At 45.0% G+C, this 13,415-nt stretch overlaps 1 protein-coding gene across 7 annotated transcripts in view; it reads right to left on the bottom strand.

Moving 5' to 3' along the window:
- The window catches only part of PLEKHG4 (pleckstrin homology and RhoGEF domain containing G4), an 84,869-nt gene that overhangs the window by 45,028 nt on the left and 26,426 nt on the right, over positions 1-13,415 (bottom strand). For all 7 annotated transcript variants that reach the window (XR_010029386.1, XM_063167932.1, XM_063167926.1 and 4 more), the window contains 5 exons: positions 12,304-12,519; positions 8,472-8,595; positions 7,342-7,435; positions 2,230-2,316; positions 349-465 (listed from right to left, as the gene is read on the bottom strand). Coding sequence is in view for 6 of the 7 variants with exons in the window: in XM_063167932.1 (XP_063024002.1) it covers positions 349-465; positions 2,230-2,316; positions 7,342-7,435; positions 8,472-8,595; positions 12,304-12,519 (638 nt within the window). In the remaining variant the exon portion in view is untranslated. The remainder of the gene's footprint in view (positions 1-348; positions 466-2,229; positions 2,317-7,341; positions 7,436-8,471; positions 8,596-12,303; positions 12,520-13,415) is intronic.

Below are 13,415 nucleotides of genomic sequence, written 5' to 3'. Positions count from 1 at the left end.
TCCTCCTGTCTAACTCAAGAGCCACTTGTGTACCACAAGACAGGATTCCATTTCAGATTTGACCATATTTTGAAGGCAAGAAAGAATAGAAAGAATTAATGCAGCTCAAGCAAATGAGCAAAAACCTAAAACTTCACCTCCTGCAGTCATGCCAAGAGACCACAGTGTGTACCCATCTTATGAAGACAGTATTAGCATTTTTTTGATACCAGAGATTCATTTGCATTCACAGCTTTACAGGAAAATTGTCTTTTAATGCTTATAGGTTCAGCTGTTGACAGGTTCCTGTTGTTCCCATCTGTCACCATGGCACTCTCAGAGCCAGAGCACACAGGACACCGTACTCACCCTGCGGAAGCTCAGCCAGCTCTGGTGGCAGTATGGGAAGGTCCCTTCCAGCTCCAGAGGCAGCTGGGAGCTGTCTATGTGTTTATGGAGGGATTTCATGGAGGTGAGAAGTTCAAACTGCACAGGAATAGAAAGGAAAAGAAAAAAAACTCACTTGTATTAGGGTATGAGTGCTGGAGGAAGAGGGGAAGGTTAACAAAAGGCAGAATCTATTATTTCTTTATCTGTCTTGCACAGAGCACAGCATGCAGTGTGTGGCTGCAATATCACTACATTATGAAGGGGGAAAAAAAAACCAACAAAAATTCAATCTTAGAGCAGCTTGTTAAACAGCTCAGTGGGCAAACCCTGAAGGAATGCAGGCCACAACATGCTGTTTCACCAGGCAGAACATCTGTGATGGAAGTCTGGCAGCAGCCAGCCTTCTCCAGAGCCAGCACCTCCTGGTGTAAGCAGAGCAACTCCCTCGAATGTTCCCACAGTTGTGCTGTGATTTGCATCTGTTTAGAGAATCTGGGAGGTTAAATCCAGCCCCCAGGTTCCCCATCTCACTTCCTACAAAAGAGTCTAACAGAGCAGTCTCTGCCCTGCCCTCAACTCTCCACTCATCACAGCAGGTATTTGCTCCAAGAGTTTCTTGGAGCTTGGCACAGGTAACTTGCCCTCTCCATGTCTGCAGGACCTCAGAGCATTTCTATACTCACCAGAGCAACAAGTGCTCCTGCAGGTACATGGAAGCCAGCCCAGACACAAACTCAGGTGCAGACATTTAACTCCCACACACACACACAATGTGAAGTTTCTACCTCCTTACAAGATTATGATGATGCTTCCAATTCCTCCTGCATGCCCATGTGTTTATTAGCCTTTCCTCTGTTTCCTCCTACACTCTTTGTGTTTGTTCAATGTGTTTAATGTCTTCTGTAGCTCTCCTTGCATGCACAGGCCTGCAGCCCCCATTCTGACTCCAAATTCTTCCACTGGGGGCAAAAAGGAAATGGACTAATAGCATTTGTTATTCTTTAGCCTTTGGGGACACCACACCACATGCACAGCAAACCTGACACCTGTCACAACAGCTTCATTCACAGGAGCCTAAAGGGAGCTCCTGGCCTACTCTGACACCTACAGAGCTTCATCAGGCACAGAATTCTTGTAGCTTGCAACAGTCTTGGAGCACAGGAAGAGGATTAAGATGAAGTCTGCTCACCACAGCATGGCTGGGAGCCTACATTTCTTATACAGCTATAGAATGCCAAGACAGTTTTACTTGTAGTGGGGGAGTTCAGTGATGTTGTGGTAACTTTCCCTCCTCTTGGTTTTTCCAGAAATTTCAGCTATAAAGGGACCTCACACAAATGTCCATCTCATCTTCCCCTTGCAGAAGTCTCTCAGGCACTGGCAGCAGCAGGTATGAGAGGAAACAGAGGAGATGCAAAATCCAGGAAAGCAAGAGGCACCTTCAGAGGTGGAGTTCAGGATTTAGCATAATGTGATCTCTTCCTGACCACGCATTTCCCCCTTGTTAATGGGAGAACATGAAAAGCATCTCTAGCTAATTGTGCAGGGCTCCTCCAAACAGTTATCCCTGTTCCCAACAAAGCCCCTGGGTTCTGAGAGCAGACTGACGGTCATTGTGGTGCAAATGTCACTGATGGGCGTGGCAATAAACAGCGGGACAGGGATCTGTTCAGCTACAGAAACACTACAAGCCAATAAATACCACACCCCTGGAGACCACAGCCACAAAACACAGAGGACACCTACAGAAATTTCATGTGAGAATGAACATACATCAGTGACAGGGAATTTGCTGTCTGGAGAGTTAAATAAAGGATATCAGGAGTGGCCAAGCAAAGCCCAGATAAATGGTTCCATTACCTGCCCTGCTGGTGGCTTCTCCATCCGAAAAGTCAGATCTTTTTCAACCAGAAGCAGAACTCCATGAATACAGTGAGGATCCATCTCCTACAACAGAACAGAGCACAAATCCATTAGTGATCTGCCTTGGATACTAAGGAGAATGTACCACATCAGGTTCATACACAAGTTTGCAATTTATCCTTCAAAAGCATCTACAAAGTCTGGAAGGCAGTCACCAGAAATCAAGGAAGGTCTACAGAGTACCAAGGTGATGTCTTGAAGGTAGTTTGCTTCAGATCAACTAGTCCTGCAATATTTAAGGAAGCAATGGAAAAGGTCAGATGTTGGCTGTACTAAAGAAGCTCTGCCTTCTGCAGAGGGAAGTGAATCAGGAGAAAAAAAAACAAAACAGAACTTAAAAAAAAAAAAAAAAGAAAGAAACTAAACAAAAAACCATGTTCTTTGTCCAAGTTTTTTCCTGATAACTTTCCTGATCACTTCACCTAACTGAAAGGAAGTGGCTTTCCCCCCTCCACCCCCAACCCAGTGCCAAAAACATCATCTTGTCTCTACTTACTGCCAATTTACAGTCAAGTACTTGCATCCTGTTTCTACTGTAAACTGACAGAAATTCCAAATACAAGAGATGTTTGCAGCTGTAATTCAAACTCAGTGCTCCAGGAGCAGCTCTTCCATTATAGAAGCATTCTACGGGGAAGTGAGAAGCAGGCAGAGCGAGCAACAGTGGGAAGAGGGAAGCATGGCAGAAAGATCCAGACCATGGAGACAGGATTCCCTACATGTGTGATGCCTGGACCAGGAAAGCAAGGAGAAGAGCCATTAAAGCTGTTGTGCCACATGATTAAACAAAAGCCATCTCATTTTGATGTCTCCTGTGCAGTCTTTGCTTCTGCAAAGATCTCAGGAATTGTCAAGCAACAAATCCTTTGTGGTGTTGCTGGAGCTGGAAGGAACCTGGCACACAGCAGGTCACAACAGCAAAGGAAACTTGTTTAAATAAGCAGCTCCAGCAGTGAGCAGGGTTAAACATCTGCCAGGAGCAGCAGAGCCAGAGTACAGAGAGAAGTGGACCAACAGAGACTGAATGACCTAACCTGACACTGGGCCCAGTTCAGCACTTAAGAAACAAGGCAAACACAAGGAGCCCAAAGTCTGCAAGTGAAAGTAGCAGCAGAGATCCCAGAAGAGAGGAAAAAGGCCTTTCTCTCATCCAGTCCTAAAATATGATCCTTTTATACAGACAGCAAAAAAATCCCAACTGAAACACCTTCCAAAACCATGAGAGGTTTCTAAATTGTCCATTTCTCCAGTGAATGATTCACACTTTCACTGTTATTTGAACTCTGATTAAAAGGCCAAAAAGGATTTATTACATACTTAGACTGCATTAGGTAAATACTGAAGAGAGGATGGGGAGATATTACAGCTGTATCACCAGCTCTGAATTTATCTGCTAGAAAGTACTGAAGGAAGAAGACTGGACACAACTTCAAGACTGCTGATGGTACTAAACAAATTTTTCTTACACAATCCCTCTTCTATGCCAACAGTCACAAGATGTGCAATAGATGTGCAATAGGAGGGATAAAGGTAGAGATGGTGTAACAAGAGGTTACCACAATAGCCAAAACACTCATTTGTTTGTTACTCCTGAAAATAGAAACTGAAAAACCATTCACAAATAAAGCTGTCAAGGGAAAAGTTCAAGGTTTTCCAACTCAATAAGAAATTGTATTTCCAAAGAAATCAAGTACTTTTCACCACAGTTTTTAATTTAAACAGCTGAAGATAAGTCAGTCTCCTCTATCACTGATGGAGCAATCAAAAGACTGAAACAGTTTACCAGGAGTATCTCAGGAGACAAGCAGAGCTGGGAACAGCAGGATGCCACTTGAGGAAGTTTCCCTGCAGCTTTATGCACAATCTCTTACCATCTCTGCTAACAAAACCAACTTTATGGAAGCAAAGAAACAAGAGTTTCATACATATAAGTGAACTCTTCACCTCCCCCAAACAGGTATAGTTTGGACAGCATAGAATAGAGGGGCATCAATAGGAGTTCAGAAAGCACCAGGGTAACCACAGAGCATTTTATTATTATTCCTTTTAAAGAGAATTAGATATTTTTCCAATGTTTCTCAGACTAAAGTTCCAGTTTTCTGGCTTCCTGCCCCAAATGGAAACCCATGGCCAGACTTAACAACACTGGTACAGTCTGAAGCACAGGCTGCCAGGAATGTTTGCACAGAGGGGAGAGTCCCCAGACACCTCAGTCAGCCTCTAAGTGACCACTCCAATGGAGTAGCACCAGTTCCCTGTCTTTAAGGAGAACAAGTTCCTCTGCACTTCTGCACTAAGTGAGAATGCAAATACACCTCTTGAACAGAAAGGTTTGCACAGAACTTCTCTGCTTTCAAATGCTAAACTGACTCTTCCCAACCCAACACACAAACACAGCTGATTACAGGATTAAGCCTTCACACTGATATGGGAAATTCAAAAGAATCTCACTCTATTAAGACTCAGGCAGAGGGAAATCCCAGATACTTGCTCACTGAAGGCAGGGCACACATTCCACTCTCCATGCCCTGTCTGCTCACTGAGCAAGGGATCAGTCTAGGACTTCTGAGCAAAGTTCCTTTTAAGAGCCACCCTCCACAGCACAGAGCTTACTTGTGACAAACCTGTAACCAAACATTACACCATTTATCCTGCAAAACTCCTTGCTCCAAAGCATCATTACACAGTTTCCCACAGGAACAAGCCTGATCTATTCCTGCAACATGCATGCACTGTGCACTTCCCTTCACCTCTGCACAGAGCTGCCAGAGTTCCTCCTGCTTCTTCCTGAGATAACTCTGCAGCTCTTTTTATTCTGCCCCACTCCCTCTCCTCTGGCTGCTGTCTGGGACAAAAAGATTTCCCAGCCACCCAATATTCTAAAAAGAAGGGGAAAAATTATTGCAGAATACAACTGGCCCTACCTTGAAGGCAGAGAGGACAAGCTCCCACCAGTTTACCAGGTGGTTCTGGACAGAGCAACTGACAGACTCCCAGTGCTAAACCCAAAGTGGCCTACTAGCACTTAATTCCAATCATGCATTCATTCCGGAAGGATGGAGAAATGGAAGAAAGATTTCCTCAGGCTGACATATCCTGACCCAGGAATCTTTGCTTCCCAGGAGTCCCTCTAGGTTTAACAGACCCCAGCAGGAAGGGACTCTGCAATAGGGCATCTCATCTGTGCTTCCCCACTGTGAAGCAGTGCTTCCCACTGCTGGGTTAAGAGGAAAACAGCCACTCAGAATTGAATAAACAGTGCTGGAACTCAACATTAAACAGATTCCAGCACATTATCATAGCAGGCTTCACAGAAACTATATAAGTAAAATCCTCTACAAGGGGAGTGGTGGACAGCAGAGAAATGAGCCCTAGAGCCAGTCTGCCAGAGACAAGAGACACTGAGATGTGAAAGGGATTTAGAAAGGACCCCAAGGACATGATCTGCACTGTGACATTAGAGGTACAACATACAGTCTGTGCCTCAGTGCAGTCACTGGCCAAGCTAATCCTGCTGCACTCCAGAACACTCAGCTTGCCTCACTGAAGTTACACTCAGTTTTCTGTATTACTCTACCCCTGTTCCAAAGCAGAGGACAACACAGCCATGGGATTACAGAGTAAATGCTGAGGATTTTACTGGGGCCAGGGATTACTCCTGTGCCATAACTAGGTGATGAGCTACCTGAACAGGTCTCCTTTACAGAGTCTTCAGAAGAGCCAGCGTAAGGATCAAAAACCCACAAGCAGAGTAATCAGCCTTTGTAAACAGTCAGAGTAACCAGTCACTGTTCCCTAGAGCACACACTTATGTCCAGCAATCTGTCTTGCAGCACATTAAACTCTGTTAAGTAACTGTTGCACCACCCTGATAAGGAGGTGCTCAGAGCCAAACAGCCATCACAGCACAGCAAAAAGCTTTCCCCCTCCCTCGTTTCAGAGGGGAAACTTAAGGTTAAAATGGCATCATTACCATGCTTGTATGAGAATTGAGACAGCCAGAACATGTTACTGATTTCCAAATCAGGCAACTAAGACTGCCATGCAACTTACATGGACAGTGAAATGCTCAAAAGCTTTAGCAAGCCCACTGCCATGTGGGCACAGCATAAAAGAGAACGTGTTTGCTTGTTACCTCTGCAGAACTGAGCAGGGCACAGATTACTCCTTCACCACAGAGAATGAGCACGCTGATAGAGCTCACAGCTCCACCCAGCCCAGGAAGCAGGAGGACAGACCTCTGAGTCAGACTCAACTCTCAGATGTGGCACTGAAGCACATAAACCACAGACATCAGCTTCATTAAAACATTGCCCTGTTCCAGTTTGCAGAGATTGAGTCCTAAGAGACCTAAGCTCTGATTTAAAAGGAACACCTGCTTAAACAAGATTAGTCATAGCTACAACCCATCATCTCCCTGTCTTTCTAAGAGCAGCAGATAGTTTCTGTTTGGGAGGGGGGGGCAACACAATCCACTGGCTTCCCAAGTGACTGATATGAAAGCCTCTGACCTGAAGCAATATAGAGTTACAGCACATCCGATTCTAATCATTCACTGACAGCCACATCAACAGCTGCACGTGCTTTTCCACCTGGCATGGCAAGCAGGGTCCTTCCCTTCCCTTCCCATGACAGCAGCAGAGGCCTCTCTCCCTCTCTTCTCTGTGGCAAGCAACAATCCCTGCACATTCCACAATTCCACACAGCCCCTCAGTGCAGGGGACAACACCTCCAAGCAAGATAATTCATGACAGCATTGAGACTTGGGTATGGGCTGCTCTCAGCACTAAGATGAAAGCAAATTTGGAGGGGTGGGGAGGGGTGGGGAGGGGTGTTCCCCCCTAACTCAGACTGGCTTAGGTTTTTTGCTTTGTCTGCAGTCTGGCAAGTCCAGGTCATCCTCCTAAACAGGGCTGGGTGCCTATCTCCACCTCCTAAAGCCAACTGAAAGCCAGGTGGCAGATGGAGACATAAGCAGCAGATGGAGATATAACATCCAACCATGGCAGCAAGGCAGGCAGGGCTCCTCTGCCCGGGCCCGAGGCTCACCTGCAACGCGCTGAACGCCTTGAAGAGAGCAGGGACGGGAGAACAGCGACGGGCATCCACAAGAACGGTCAGACCCAAAGCCTGACACTCTGGTCTGCAAGGACAAAGATAAAAAGGTCACCTTTGTCACCAATGAAAATTAACAAGACTATAGAAACAGAACCTGTAGTCATGGCAGGGTGAAGAACACTTATGGCTTTATAATAACAGGAACTGATTGGCCACCTTCTCCTAAACAAAATATATACACGGAAACCACCAAATAATTGTTGTTTTTACCTTTGCCATATGATTCTATGACTTCTACCCAATTTCCCATTTCTCCTGTTCCTACAATATGTGTCACTGATGGCAAAGGTCCTGATGCCCACTGGATAATCCACACAGGAAAACCAATTCTTAGTAATTGTGTTCAGAGACAAGCTTGGTTTCAGCCTCACTGTTTCAGGAGAGCAGCAAATGCCTACCTCATCTAGAATCAGATCCGAATGGAGAAGCATAAGAAACAAAGCATGAGTTTCTCATGGATTAAGCCTGCTCCCCTTATTAATGGTTTAAAGGCCTCAAAAAATCATTATCAGAGTTGCTTTACCTCTTCTTATTTAATCATACACAAGTGAAAAATAGTGATGAGCTGGGAAAGAAAAGTCTGTCATAGTGAAAGGAAGAGAAGATCCAGCAAACTCCAGCCTGCAGTCACAGGCTTTTTTCAGCCACACATTAGGCAGCCTCTCAACCCTTACAGATCCTCCCTCCCTCTCAGCTTGGAGGCCTAGCCCTAAAATATCATGTCACAACACTATCACAGAGCTGCTGCATGACTGCCCCATGATAACTCCTAAATCCTATTTTCTGAACTAATGAAGGATAGCAAGAATGGCTTGGATTCATGGCAACACATGAAAACATTCAGTACATACCCAATTATATCACACCATGTGCACACAGCATATACAGAACAGGCAAAGTGCTTGCTGAACACAAGCAGGAGATTCCCAGCTGTGTAATTTCAGAACTGTCTGGACCAAGTTCCTAGGCCAATAAAATCAACCTCCTTCCATTCCTGCCTCAATTCCCACCTCCAGGAAAGGCAAAGCAGACTGCCCTGTCAGCCCAAGAGCACCACAAACCTTGGGATGCTGTGCAAGTACAGAAGAAGGCGCACAAGCTCAGTGGTGTTGCAGTGGGGGTTTAACCAGGCCGTGCTCCTTGCTGTTATTATGGCCACTGCACGCCCTGATTTGTCTCTGGTACCTGTAAAAAGAGAGGGGGGTGGAAATAAAGTTATTCAACAGAGCCTGGTTCCAGCTCTGCATGCATCATATTCTCCCACTAAGACCCCACCACCTTCCTGGAAATCCTGCACAGAACTCAATATAGTGTATGTTGCAGATGGTAGGAGGCTATAAACACACTCCCAAAGTACCCAAATGCTGCCCCAGAATGAAGCAGATGAGCTCAGCTTGTCTCTCTCATGGTAGTGTTAAATTTGTACTGCTATCTTCCACCCAAACAGATGCTCCTCATAAATATGGCTGAAGTTGCCTAACAATAATCTAGAGAAAAGCAGAAATCTCATAAATTCAAGATACAGAATCTCACCTTCACATTGCTGTCAGATGAGAGAATGCAGACAGGTCTGCAGAACATGCACTATGTTAGGAGAGGGGGCACATGCTGCAGGCTGAGCCCAGAATGTACCCAGGCAGCTCCTGCAAGCAGAGCCCTGGAGCAGGAGCCCAGAGCTGCTCCTCAGAGGCTGCAGAGAGGACAGTCCAGGAGCACACCCCTGCCTGCCCACAGCTCTGACAAAGGACACAGGCAGTGCCAGGCTTTAGGTGCAGAGCTTGCCCAGTGCCCAGGTAACAGATACAGCACGGTATGGGCAACCCAGCTGAGTTGTGATACACTCAAGAAGGAGAAATCCTCTGCTTCAGTTAGCCAGGAAGGACAATGCTTCCCTGCCACCCATTTGCTAGAAGTCCAAGTCACAGCTTATCACAGGAGAAGGACCTAACAGGGCTAGCTTTGGGATTATGTCCAGCCTCCTCTCCAGAGGCAAAAGCAGAGTGGACACAGCACTGTGGAAAGCCAGAGCTGCTTCTGAGACTCCAAATCAGGCAATACCTGCAGTGAGCCTGCTCAAGCAAGTGGGAAAGTGAGTGATTTGGGGAGCAGGAGGGAAAACACCTCTTCTGTGTGAAAAGTAATTCACAAGAACAGGAGCCATTTCCTGTCATACAAACAATATAAGAAAGATGTGGACTGGGCAGAAATCCCAAGAACAAGACAAAAGCAGAGACTTAGAGAAATCTGCTTCTTTCTCTCCTTAACTCTGTTCCTACCACAGGAGATACTGTCCTGGACCACGTCTCTCCCCCATTCCAGGGACAAGCATGAGAGTTGTCAGGTAAAACAGACACAGATGGACAGGCAGAAGCATGGAAAGCTGCCCCAGTGTCATCTCCATCTGTCACTTGGACATGACTTGAGTAAGGGCCACAGACACAGATGGACACCACTTTGAAGCAGGGCTTTCTGTCTCCCAGGGACCAAAGCTGTGACAGTGGCTTTCTCCTGCTAACAAAAATCTTTCATCATCAGTGTGAGTCAGGAGGACTTCTATTACTCCTGAAGTACTGTAGCCTGGATGCTGCATAATCAAAGAGATGGAAAGAAATTAGAAAAAGCTCATTAATATAATTTGTTTCATAAGCTAAGGGGACGATCACAAAATAAATAAAAAAAAAAAGCCCTTAATTACTAGAAAAATGGCTCAATAAAAGCTTTTTAATTTTGAAGCAACATCTACTGTCCATCAAGCAGGTTGGGCATCACCAAAATTTGATTAAACCTTGAACTTCCACCTAGTAGTCTGGGAATTGCCTGACCAGGTCAAAAAAGCAACCAGAGCCACCAGGGCTAGGTCTTCAACAGTGGCATAATCCAAAACTGAAACTATCCTGGAAGTTTCAGCTAACTACATCAGCTACTAATTTACTACTTAGCTCTTATTTACCATTCATTATAAAAGTTATTCCTTCTAATGTAATTACTGTATCATTATCACTGACTAACATAAAGCATTGAGTGGTCAGTACATTCCCTCAGGTGTGAGGATTGCCCACTGAAACCCCAAAGAGGCAGAGAGGTCATTCAACTCTGATAGTGCTTTTATAGGAAACATAATTCCTTCCTTAGAGAAAAATTTGCTTGGAAGCAGTATCAAACCCAATCCTTGCTTCTTGTGGGCATTTGATATCCCTCCATCATATATTCAAATGTTTTTGTCTCATTTAACATTGGTACGTTATGAGAGGAATCTGTGAGAAAGGGAGCATTAGGTAACATGGTGAGGCTCCTGCAACAGCATGGACTGACGGCTTCTCTCAAAGACCCTCTCTACTCCTGTAACTTTTTGGGCTGTTATATACAGCATAAAAGTGTCCAAACTGACCAGCAGACCAGAAGATTAAAAATCCTCCTTTGGAATTTGTTGTAACAATTCATCTCCTAATGCAAAGCTACATGTATGAATGTACCATTACTCTGCCCTGCCCTTGGTTTTCCATTTCATCTTCTTCCAGAAACTGGAAAAGTTTTAACTCCCTTCTTCCTTCCTGGCACAAAGGTGATTTCACCTCTTTCTCAATCATCCTATGAGATAAACAACCTTCCAGTCTCTTGTTGTAAAACACCCAGTTTAGTAACAAGAAAGGGCTGTAACCCTTCTCTGCACCACCTCTATTTTCTTTTACAATACAGTCCAAACTATTTCAGAGGTAAAAAAATCTGTCGGTCTAGTTGTCTCCTCCCCTTTACACAAGTGAGGTCAAAATGGGTCTTGCAGAGCCAGCACCACCTGGGAGATGCCTGTGCTGCCTTTCTGCTCTCCCTCCCTACTCCTCCACACTGCACAGTCTGCCTGACCTCTTCTCTGAGGTTGGGCTCTCTGCCCAATTTTCAACTCACACATGGCCCCAGAGCTGATCAAATGCAGCTCCTCCTGCCCCACACTGAACAACCCTCTGCTGGCTCTGAAAGGACAAGCCCACAGGGGCTCCTTACACAGAGCTGCCAAATGCTGCTTCTCACTAGAGAGGTAGCTCTTACTTCCTCTGCTTTACTTCATGTTTGGTTAAACACAAAGACGTCTTGTGTGGGCCCTGTACACCAAGCAACCCTGGCTGCTCAGTCCAACAGCCTCAGCTTTGTTCACCCCTCTGCCAGTATTCATCCCATGCAGAAATTTTATCTGCAGCTATTTGATACTCATTGCTCTATCAGATGCAAACACTGAATAACATTTGACCTACATCTTGATTCTGGCAGAATAATTCTGGGAAGTTGTTCCTTGATAGCTGGCAGGTTTTGTCATCTGTTATTTAGCTACACTATCGTTCACCCATTGTCCATCCACTTCACTGGGATATTCCTCTCAACACCATGTCTCATGAAATCAAATGTTTTCTAAAAATCTATTATATCTATGTGGCTACATTTAGTCAACCAAACTTCTAATTATCAAGAATAAAACTGGTTTTCAAGAGTCCTGTCAAAGAGCATCTTCTACATTCCTATCCTTTAATTACCTAGCAAGTGAATCAAGTTCCTATTCTTCTGACCAGGTCTGATGTCAGGCCCACCAGCCCATCATTAGCTGCATCCTCACTCTGCTCTTTTTGAACTCCTGTGGTATGAGCCCACAGATTTGGCATTTCTGACTCATACACACTTGGTTAACATTTTGAGACTCCTGAGAGCAAATTAACATTAATGGGAGGGAAGTTCTACTTCCTGTCCTGCCCATTCGGAAACTTCAGAGCATTCAAGAAGTGGAATTTCTGAAGAGGTTTGGAGAAATAGTATTGGCACCAGCCTCCAGTGCTGTAGAAGGAGGCTCACCTCCCTTGCCCTCCTGCAAACCACATTTCCAAGACACATTCTGGCTCAGCTACTCACCAGGCAGGTAGGCAACTCCACTCCTGAGCACTTCTGGGTTCACATCCTTGACCATGGTACGTGCAAAGTGACCACCCCAGGCACTTCCAGAAGTTGGGGACGTCGGGGGAGTAACAGGAGGTGAACTTTCCTCCAGGGCACTGCTTTTACTCACTGCTTTCAACACACCTGTGCCAGTTGCCTCTTTTCTCATCTCTGTCTCTTCTGGCACCATCCCTGTAAGACAAGCAACAAACAGAAGCTTGAGCAGAGTTCCACCCAAAAGATCCCAGGTAAGCACCAGACTGGGGAGGGATGTGCTCCCAGCTCCAGCACTCTGCAGCTCCTCCAGCCCTTTAGCCAGCAGCATGCATGTTCTAAAACTGGTTATAACATTAATAGTACTGTAATTCTAAAATAAGAAACCAATTTATTGTGAAGTTTGCAAAGTATAAAAGCTCAATTCAGACGGGGATTACTGTAGTCAAAGTCCTTTTTAAAGGTAACATATCAAGCAGTACATGTCTGCTCACAGCCTGGAAGTCTGGCACACTGCAAGTCCCTGGCTGAGCTCCAGCAGCCTGAGCAGGCTGAAGTGATAAACCAGCTTCTGACAGGGAGGCCTACTCCATCAGGACAGAATTACTCCCCCAACACCACTTTCAGATTAGTTCCTGAAAATATGAAGTCAACTGGAGGCTGACAGATCAGCTGGAAATTGGCCAAAGAGACCTTGTTCTCCTTGTCCAGCCTTTTTTAATTAACATTTAACTTGAAAGTCAGAAACACATTTAAAAACACTGAATAACAGGATGATTACACCAATCAGCTCCTGCTCAAGAACTGCAGAAAATGCTTCCTTTGTCTGACACCTCAGCTCTAAAGTACAAGTTATCAGAATCAGTTAATTCTAAAATTAAATATCTGGGCTACTACATGGAAACTAAGGCAAGTTCTATCAAGTTTCAATTTTCATGTAAAATTATCTGGAAAGAAGGAAAAAAGTCTCTGCCCACTGTGCAAGAAGTATTATTCCCCATTTCCCAACATCACAAGCATCAGAAGCCAACAGAACATCTTCAATAATAGATCTTTAGTATCCTAAGTACACAACTAGGCTATCCTTGTGTTTG

Source organism: Melospiza melodia, chromosome 13, assembly GCF_035770615.1.
Source record: "Melospiza melodia melodia isolate bMelMel2 chromosome 13, bMelMel2.pri, whole genome shotgun sequence".
Taxonomy (NCBI): Eukaryota; Metazoa; Chordata; class Aves; order Passeriformes; family Passerellidae; genus Melospiza; species Melospiza melodia.
Note: the sequence above shows the minus strand (reverse complement) of the source record. Positions and strands in the feature narration are given on the sequence as shown.